Raw genomic sequence first — 9,867 nt, 5'->3', positions numbered from 1 at the left:
ACAGATTCCCGGAGCAGAGCCGAAACTAGCGCTCTGCACGGGACTACGGCTCAGGGGAAGCCCCAGACATTGTTGTCAATATGAGGACAGCGATGTGAGGGAATTCCACAGAGTCCCGGAGCAGAGCCTGTACTAGCGCTCTGCTCGGGACTCCGCTCTGGGGAAGACCCTGAGAACACTATCCATATATGGACAGCGATGTCAGGGAATTCCACAGAGTGCCGGAGCAGAGCCGATACTAGTGCTCTGCACGGGGCTCTGGCTCTGGGAAAGCCCCAGACATCGCTGTCCATATGTGGACAGCGATGTCAGGGCATTCCACAGAGTCCCGAAGCAGAGCCTGTACTAGCGGCTCTGTTTCCCGCGGGCCGCAGATGACTGCCCCAGGGGCCGCATGTGGCCTGCGGGCCGCGTGCCGCGTGCTTGAGACCCCTGGCCTATACGTAATGAGTGAGTTTAATATAATGTGTGGGTAGTTCTGTACGCTTATGTAATTATATAGTGTGGCAATCCACACTAAAACATTCTGGACAGGGAATTTCTTTATTTAGAAACCGGAATATCATAATTGTTTTATTTTATTATTAGAATCACTTTCAATGGCGCGATACACCGCAAAACACAGTGAACCGCCCCCCCCCCCGCAGGGAACCTGTTACAAATTTGAATCCCACCCCTGCCTACCACCTAGTTGCGCCCGGGGCACATGCCCCGCCTACCTCCCCCCCCCCAGCTATGCCCCTGCCTCCTCACAAGTGTCGCACATGCGCAGTTTGCTTACCTGACAGACTGCACATGCGCCACACAGCTGCCATTATCTCTCCAAGCGCGATGCCCTTGCATGCGCTCACGGCATAAGAGAGGATAAGCTGACGGGCCACAGGCACGTTACGTTGGTGTGCATGGATAGGAGATGCACCACGCGATCTCACCCAAGTATATAACACATAGCCATCAATACATTCCAGGCTACAACACTGACAGTGGGAACCATACAGAGGCTCTTCGGGTCGAGTGACCAGACACGCTCATGGTATACATCCCGGACATACGAAGACTCAGAGGAATATTACCGGTGCTCTTCTTTATACCTAAAGAGAAAAAACAATACTGTGTGCTGGGTGTGGCTGTGCCTCTTTATAGGCAGCGCACAGGCCAACTATCCATTAATCAAGATTGCTTATTAACCTGTCTTTTCTATTTGTATCCAGGGAATAAAATATCCCCAATGGTGTGCTGCCGACGGACGATCAGGAAAGGAAGTATATTGGATAATGTTATAACTTTTCGGCATACAATAAATAAGCTTTCTTTTTTTTAAACCGGAATACCCCTTTAAGAACATCTAAAATATACATGTGGTTCATAATCATCACCTCTGGTTCAATGTAGCTCTTATATTCAAATATGCTTATATGCATTACTATACTTTGAACAATTTCAGCTTTTTTCTACTGGACATAAAATTAATATCTCATATTTTGTCATTATAACAGGTTCCAAAATGATGTCTCTGATGCTTCTAGTGTGGGCTGTTCAATGCACAGCAGATAACCTTGTCAGCAGCGCTGCTCGCGGAGAGTCTCACAACCTGAAGGACACCTCTCAGCTTTTCTGTAGTTTACCAGGACCCCCAGGACCACCTGGAGTGCCAGGACATTCAGGACCAGCTGGCACCATTGGAAGAATGGGGTTTCCAGGAAAAGATGGGAAAGATGGAAATGATGGGGAAAAGGGGGAGAAAGGAGATGAAGGTATTAGTGTTTGCTGTGAATGTATTGCTATGCTCTGTCTAAAGATACCGTCACTTCAGTATATCCACCTTCAAAATTGTTTGCTTATAAGCGGATGTAAAGAATCCTTATACAATAAGCAGTCTCGGATTTACAAGTGAATTTCTTCTATTTACCATCAAGCGGTACACCAGTGTAATAAACTGACTAGGCTAAGACACGTTTTTTTTTCCTAGTTGCCAGTTATATAGTGATGTCTAACCTGTACCTAGCTCTTTAGGTCACATTCAGATGAGGCGGATTTGTGGCAGATTTTTTTCCGTACCAAAATCCGCAACAAGGTGCAGTATAGTACATGTGAATTTGGTTTTCAGAACGCCATTACCACATAATGGAGTTTTCCGAGATCAGTTTGAGGGTATGCTCCAGATTTGAAAAATCTGAAACATGGCTAATATAATGTGGATTTGCTGCAGATTTTCTCAGCGGATTCCTTCTTTAAAAGACAGAGTGAAATCCGTAGCAAAATCATGCAAATTTCTGCCGCGAGTAATCTCCTACCTTAATTTGTCTGTGCCCTCTATTAGCTATGCTTGACCCCAGTATAATGCCCCCCATAGCTGCCCACACAGTATAATGCCCCCATAGCTGCCCTCACACAGTATAATGCCCCCATAGCTGCCCTCACACAGTATAATGCAACCCATAGCTGCCCCCACACAGTATAATGCCACCCATAGTTGCCGCCACAGTATAATGCCCCCATAGCTGCCCCCACATAGTATAATGCTCCCCAAAGCTGCCCTCACACAGTATAATGCTCCCCATAGCTGCCCCCACAATATAATGCCCCCATAGCTGCTCCCACAGTATAATGTCCCCCATAGCTGCCCCACACAGTATAATTCCCCCATAGCTTCCCTCACACAGTATAATGCCCCCATAGCTGTACCCACACAGTATAATGCCCCCCATAGCTACACCACACAGTATAATGCACCCCATATCTGCTCCCATACAGTATAATGCCCCCCATAGCTACCCCCACAAAGTATAAAGCACCCCATAGTGGCTCCTATACAGTATAATGCCCCCCATAGCTGCCCCCACACAGTATAATGCTCCCCATAGCTGCCCCCACTGTATAATGCCCCCCATATCAGCCTCCAGACAGTATAATTCCCCCATAGCTGCCCCACAGCATAATGCCCCCCATAGCTGCCCCCACAGTATAATGCAACCGTACAATATAGCTGCGATGACAGCCCCCTCCCATACCCAGTGTAATGCCCCACATATGTGCCTTATAGAAAATAATAACATAATTACTTACCAATCCCCGTTCCCCCGAGGGGTAGAGGATCCTTCTCCTCCTCTGCACTGTGCTGTAAGTGACTCGGTACAGGCAGGTCGATAATGTCACTACATCGCGCCTGCCTGCGCCGAGCCGCTGACGGCACAATGAATGCTGGAGCAAGGGGCCGTCAGCTCCTTGCTCCAGCATTGAATTCAACTGTATCTGCGTCCTGACGACGTAGATACAGTTGGAACAGGAACCTCGGTGAGTGGGTTGCGACCCCCCCGGAGGTCTTCACACGACCACCCAGGGAGTCGCGACCTACAGTTTGTAATGTATTGTATTGCGCTGTCCTCTCTCCACCGCAAACAGAACAATACAATTCATTACGGGCCCCGGGCACCCCCCTGCGGCTCTTTCTTATATATATTGAGCGAAGATGTGTTGTCCAATCATCTGTTCCTCGGAAACCACGTGGTGTCCTTAACTGTAGTCCAATCAACTGTGCCTCGGAAACCACGTGGTGTCCTTAACTGTCCTTCCCGATTATATATAAGATTCTTTATTAGAAATACATACCGTACATGTAAAAAACATATATATTAAAAGATACACATTCCCTCATAGGTCAGGTACTATAACCTCATATAATTATAAAGTGCAAATGGTGCGATTAGAGACTGGTAAGCCATATAAACACACATGTAGAATGGACAAAACAGTCCAGAAAATTAAGTGATTTTATTTTTTCAATAACCAAGTGTTTCGCACGTAGCTTCTTCCATGAGCTGTACCATGGGTGGAAGTAAGACAGTATATAAAGCCCTATCCACCAATCAAAAACATTACACAGCTGATTGAAATAGACAAACATATATAATAATTAAAATGAGTCAGTTTCCTATATGCATCATATGGGATAGATGGAGACCATTTTTTTCACATGCGGACCTCTACAAAGACACACGCCCTAAGCGCCATATTCATCCAGAACAATTACAGAGGCATGGCCAAACTACTGACATCCTAAAGTTAATCCTTTACCGACACGACCGCTGTCCCAGCTGCTCGTTCCGCCACGAACGTGGAGGGAGGTGAGGGTTGGAGTGGGGTCATGCCATGTCTGCCTACATTGGCCCCAAAAGGGAGACGGACGCTGGCGTCATGACGCATAATGTCATGGTGTCACCAGACGTCAATACTAGAACAATACCATGTGATCAAGCGAACAGCGTCATGCTGTAGGAGGAGCCTGATAAAACAGACATCTGCATTGACCAATAAAGAAACAGAGGTGAAAATTGAAATGTCACCTAGAATTGTAGCTTCGAGAATACTCCATAGACGCAAACAGAATGAAAGATAGTCTGCCCAATAAAACCCTATGTATGTAAAAAAAATATATAGCACCTGGTTACACATATATACGTACACAATATGTAATAATAGTAGTGAATAGATTATACATGGAAAGGGGATTAGAATAAATTCATGTTATAAATACCCAAGCCTACTTACGCAAAGTAATAGTACTAATACATCAATATAAAAGTCACAGTGAATACAGTGATACATTATAACTAAAAACACAATAGGTAGCATTCTATATTTGTACAAAATACACAGTAAATAACTATACATGTTAATTCAATACAGAGAACCTTAAAAAGTTCTCGATTTGACGCATTCTTTTACTCATATTCGACTCTTAATAGTAAGACAAAAACGAAAGTGACAGTGAAGACACAATGACCCAAGTGAGCATACAATGAAACACACAGTGACATAACAAATACTACAAACAATAAGACCTATAAAAATCACAAAGTAATATTATAACCCCAGCCATGAACAATGTAGAGCTTAACACAAGGTTAGAACCATTATTCGAAAGTACCAATCATAGGATATAGCCCCTAAAAATGGACCAATAAAAACGACATTTGACATTGTCCTTTCTTCTCTTTAGTACTCCCCTATAGTTTAAAAAAAACGGATGTTGCACTTGGTCATACTACTTCAGTAACCAATTGAACTCTTAGTTATTACTATAGCCCTATAGGACAAAAAAGTGAATACAAAACAGAATACAAAGTCAATACAAAGTAAAACAGGCAAAAAACGCCATTCCAACTCCCTTGGTAATGGTGATAAAGGAGCAACAGAAAATGGAAGAAGGAAGAGCAATGAACAGACTTAAGAGAGATCAGAAAAAAATGGGAGCTGGGAAGGGGAAGAGAAAAGAGATACGATATAATGAGTAATCTTAAAGAAAGGGTGCATAACTGATTTTCTCATTAAACCCTTTTGGGGAGACTGTGTCCAGAATATAGATCCACCTGGCTTCTTTTTGGGCCGGAATCCATTTCCAAACCCCTCCCCTACCATTAATCAAAACACGGTCAATCCCTCTTACATGTAGAGGTCTACTGTGCAAGTCATGGTGTGTCTTGAAATGTCTGGGTATCATCTTCAATTTTGATAGATCCTTTTACTGCTTGGATATCCAAAACGTGTTCCCTCACACAACAATTCACGTAATGTGAGACCAAAATGTGAGACCAATGTGAGACCAAAATGTCACATGGGCACGTCGCATAATACACTACACCAATTGTGCTTCATACAATGGACTGAGTAATTTTAAACTCTTTATTCCTGCATGAAATAAAGAAAATATCAGCAGTTTCCATATTTGGACACGCGACACATTAACGCAGGGTTTACATTCCCATTTTGGTCCCCTTGTACCAAAAATCTTACCGGGGGTCTTTCCTCTGCACTAACAGATCTTTCCGATTTTTGGATCTTCGGTAGGTTATGGATGGCACTCTCGGTAGATATTCGTTCAATACCTCCGTACATAGTATTTCCCAGTATTTATGGAGGGCTGCACGCATCTCATGACTCCTAGAATTATATTGGTTATCCGTTGTTTCAAGGTCCTTTTTGGCATCAACAAATCTTCAGTTTCGAGGTTTTGGCACTTCTTTATCCCTAATGGATCTCTCACTATAGCTACGATTTTTAAATCTTTTTCTAAGTTCAGTTGCTTGGTTCTCAAAACTACCTTAATCAGAGCAGATCCTGCGAATTCTGAAGAATTGACCTATGGGTATACTGTTGACAAGATTTGATGGGTGAGAGGAGTCAGCATGTAATAGTGCATTCACCGATATAGATTTTCTTAAAAAATCTGTAATTATTTGTCTATCATCAGCCACATGGAACTGTATATCTAGAAAGTCCATCTTGGTTCTTCCAGCTTTGTATGTTAATTTTGTATTCATAGCATTGTTGTTCAGAATTGACATAATTGTATTTAATTAGTGAGACGTCCCCTGCCAGATGAAAATGACGTCATCAATATATCGCCTCCACAGATGGACTTTCTCTATCAGAGGGTAGGGTCAATGAGGAATATTTTGAATATTTTGAGCCCCAGGAACAAATTAGCATAGGAGAGTGCACAAGACGCCCCCATAGCTGTGCCCTGGAGCAGTAGGTACACAGATTCCTTAGACAGAAAGAAATTATGTACCAACGAAAATTCTAACAGCTGGAAGATTAACTCACCCAAGTCATGGATCTACTTCAAACATCAATAGAAAGCGTCTCGTTGCTTCCAAACCATCAGCGCATTGAAGTGTACAATAATTCCACATCACGTGACAATGCTCATACCTGGCTCCAAATAAATTCCATTCATTATGCGTAAAATATCTGTTGTGTCCTTTAGTGAAGATTGAAGAGTTTCCACTAAATGTTGCAAGATGAAATCAATAAATTTGCAGATCCCATTCATACCAGACACGATCAGGCGTCCATTTGTGTTTTTAATGGACAAAAGTAGAAAAACATTTTAAAAAAACTGTATACATTAGGCATCGCCATAATCTTAGCAATCCACAGAATAAAGTTATTATGTTATTTATACCACACCGTGAACGCCGTAAAAACTAAGCCCAAAAAACTATGACGGAATTGCTGCTTTTTTCCTTCGTTCCCCCACAAAAAACGTTAATAAAAGTTATGCAATACATTATATGTACCGCAAAATGAAGTCATTAAAAAATACATTTTATTCTGCAAAAAACAAGTCCTTATATGGCTACTTTGAAGGAAAAATAAAGCTATGGCTTTCGGAACGTGGAGATGAAAAACAAAATTTGGTCTAAAAAAGACGCGTCAAAAAAGTGGCCCCTAAGGTGGGACAAGACGTGATGAAGCTGGCATATCAGGCGGTACTGCCGAACTTCCGGGTGTCTCACCCACTATCGCATATAAACAGGTATACATTAACAAATAATAATAAAAAAAAGTCAAGAAGCACAGTGTAACTAATTCCAGCACTGTGCCGCCAATGTATGAGGCTGACAGCTGCGACTACAATGATTTCCCAAGCACAGTAACTGTGATCTATAGATTTCTCCCGCTGTTTAACCCCTTTCATGCCACGATCAATAGTGATCACGCCATCACCAAAGGGAGAGATCTCCTTTTTTCACCCCATCGTCAGCCCTGGTGACCACATTGTGGGAGCTTACAGTTTTACAGTAACAGCCAGGGGCCAAAAGAAGGCAAGACAAGATGTCCTATGAGGATGTTTGAGGATTTTATGTGCACAGGCAGTAATGCATTGAAATATATATGTAAAAAAAGTTGTTACAGTAAAAAATACATAATCTGAAGTAAAAGTCCCCTAGTGGGCCAAAGAAGATAGGAAGATGAAACATTTTTTACGACATAACTTTTTGCCAATAAATGACTAGTGTTTAAGGGTTTAACCATTACGATATTCCCAACGTACCTCCAAATTGACTAAGCAGGTCCCAAACTACCTCTTGAGTAATTTTCTAATATTTCTTTATAGCTCCAAATCCCCTGCTTTTCTTTGCAAAACCATAGTTAAATGATAAAATTCTGTCTGCATGCATCCAACACTAGGAGGCACTCGGGTGCTTACTGAAGGTGGATTTATCATTGATAAATCAATGAAGCTGTATAAATCTATCTTCAATTAGCGCCCCCTATTGGTGGTAGCAAGTAGCAAGAATTTTCTTGCACAATTTACAAAGCATTAATGATAGTAATTAATACACACATTTGTTATCTGCCTTCCACAGGTACACCTGGTAGAGTTGGAAATCCAGGAAAACAAGGTGGCAAAGCCAAACAGGGTGCCATAGGAAGAGCCGGCCCAAGAGGACCAAAAGGTATCCGTGGTGATCCTGGAAAGCTAGGGGAAGGAGGACAAAAGGGCCCAACTGGAAAAAAAGGTGAAACAGGAATGCCTGGGCCATGCAGTTGTGGGTCCAAAAAAGCTAAGTCAGCTTTTTCTGTAGCAGTTACCAAAAGTTACCCAAAAGAACGTCTGCCCATAAAATTTGACAAAATCCTTATGAATGAAGGAGGACATTATAATACGACAAGTGGGAAATATATGTGTAGCATTTCTGGTATCTATTTCTTTACATATGACATTACTCTGGCCAACAAACACTTGGCCATTGGTCTGGTGCACAACGGTCAATACAAAATAAAGACTTTTGATGCAAACACTGGGAACCATGACATTGCCTCAGGTTCTACCATACTTCCACTAAAAGCTGGAGATGAAGTGTGGCTACAGATTTTTTATTCTGAACAGAATGGACTATTCTATGACCCATATTGGACAGATAGTTTATTTACAGGATTCCTCATCTACCCTGACCAAGAGTATATCGATGAAATAAAGGAAAAGATCAAGGTCATGGAAGCAAAGGATGTGAGCTGAAATTGTTAAAGATTGGTGCTACTAAACAATTACGAGCACTTCTTGTACAGAGAACTGAATAATATTCAATGTTTTTCCCACTACAAAAAAGGTATGATATATTGACTCGATATACCATAAATGACTTATCAGGGGGGGTCTAACTTCTAGAACCTCCTCCAAACAAAAGAACTACCTTCATTATCCAATCAACTAATAGGATATGCCCAACTTCATTAGTGTCTCAATGACCTTGTGGCAGTAACAAACAAATTGTACCAATTTTACCTTGTACCACCATTGCCTACAACTGTTTTCCATTGAATAATTTTATGAGCTGTCAATAAGACACATTGGTAAAGTCTGCCCGCTTTGACCCCAACCATTATTACGTAGGAAGGTCCCAGCACGGATTTTGTGTAGACAAGGCCACCACCTCTCCAATCTTCTGACTGCATTAACACCAGCGCCATATTCTCTGAATAGGGGCTTATATAGAATAATAAGTATGAGCCTAATGGATCTTATGAATTCCATTATCAAAAGCTGAAAAGATCGCACAAAGAAGACAATGATAAATGTAATCATGTGAATTAGGAATTTTGGAAAAAAAAGTTTCCTTTGAAAGTAACATTTCAGTGTAGTATGGCTACGTACAATACCACCAAAGAAACGGGATTTATAACTAGTGATGGTCCAGCAAGGAATACAATTCTGGCAGAAGCCTCCAACCCTGTAAACTGCGAGTAGAAGGAGGTTTGTTCTCAGGCATATAGAACTGCTTTTAAAGGGTTTCTCCGAGATAATATATATTCCTTTTACTTGGCTCTTTTATTCATTAAAGATAAAAGGGCTTTTGACATAGGTTTTAAAACCTACGTACTGAGCTTGTATGCATGTAAACATTACAGCCGAAATGTGTCTGCACATGGCTCCCGCCCTTCCTCTGTCCTGTGCAATGTATGGGACACCCATACATAAATGGTTTTACAGCTGCTGGAGTGTCCTTCTGTGTTCGTGTGATACACAGTCTAAGGCCTCATTTACACGAGCGTGTGCGTTTTGCGCACGCAAAAAAA

General features: G+C 42.0%; 1 protein-coding gene across 1 annotated transcript; it reads left to right on the top strand.

Moving 5' to 3' along the window:
• The first annotated feature begins 1,504 nt into the window (after positions 1 to 1,504).
• Positions 1,505 to 9,102, top strand: C1QTNF2 (C1q and TNF related 2). Its single transcript, XM_075859935.1, has 2 exons — positions 1,505 to 1,754; positions 8,157 to 9,102. Exons 1-2 carry the CDS (start codon positions 1,505 to 1,507, stop codon positions 8,807 to 8,809), a joined length of 903 nt encoding a protein of 300 aa, XP_075716050.1. The 3' UTR covers positions 8,810 to 9,102.
• The last annotated feature ends 765 nt before the right edge of the window (positions 9,103 to 9,867 follow it).

This window comes from Rhinoderma darwinii, chromosome 3, assembly GCF_050947455.1.
Source record: "Rhinoderma darwinii isolate aRhiDar2 chromosome 3, aRhiDar2.hap1, whole genome shotgun sequence".
NCBI lineage: Eukaryota > Metazoa > Chordata > Amphibia > Anura > Rhinodermatidae > Rhinoderma > Rhinoderma darwinii.
Note: the sequence above shows the minus strand (reverse complement) of the source record. Positions and strands in the feature narration are given on the sequence as shown.

Bases quoted from the DNA above. Each gene is read 5' to 3' on its own strand.
- C1QTNF2 (XM_075859935.1), top strand. From the start codon at position 1,505: ATGATGTCTCTGATGCTTCTAGTGTGGGCTGTTCAATGCACAGCAGAT. The intron at 1,755-8,156 runs GTATTAGTGTTT...TGCCTTCCACAG, and splicing joins GGGGGAGAAAGGAGATGAAG to GTACACCTGGTAGAGTTGGA.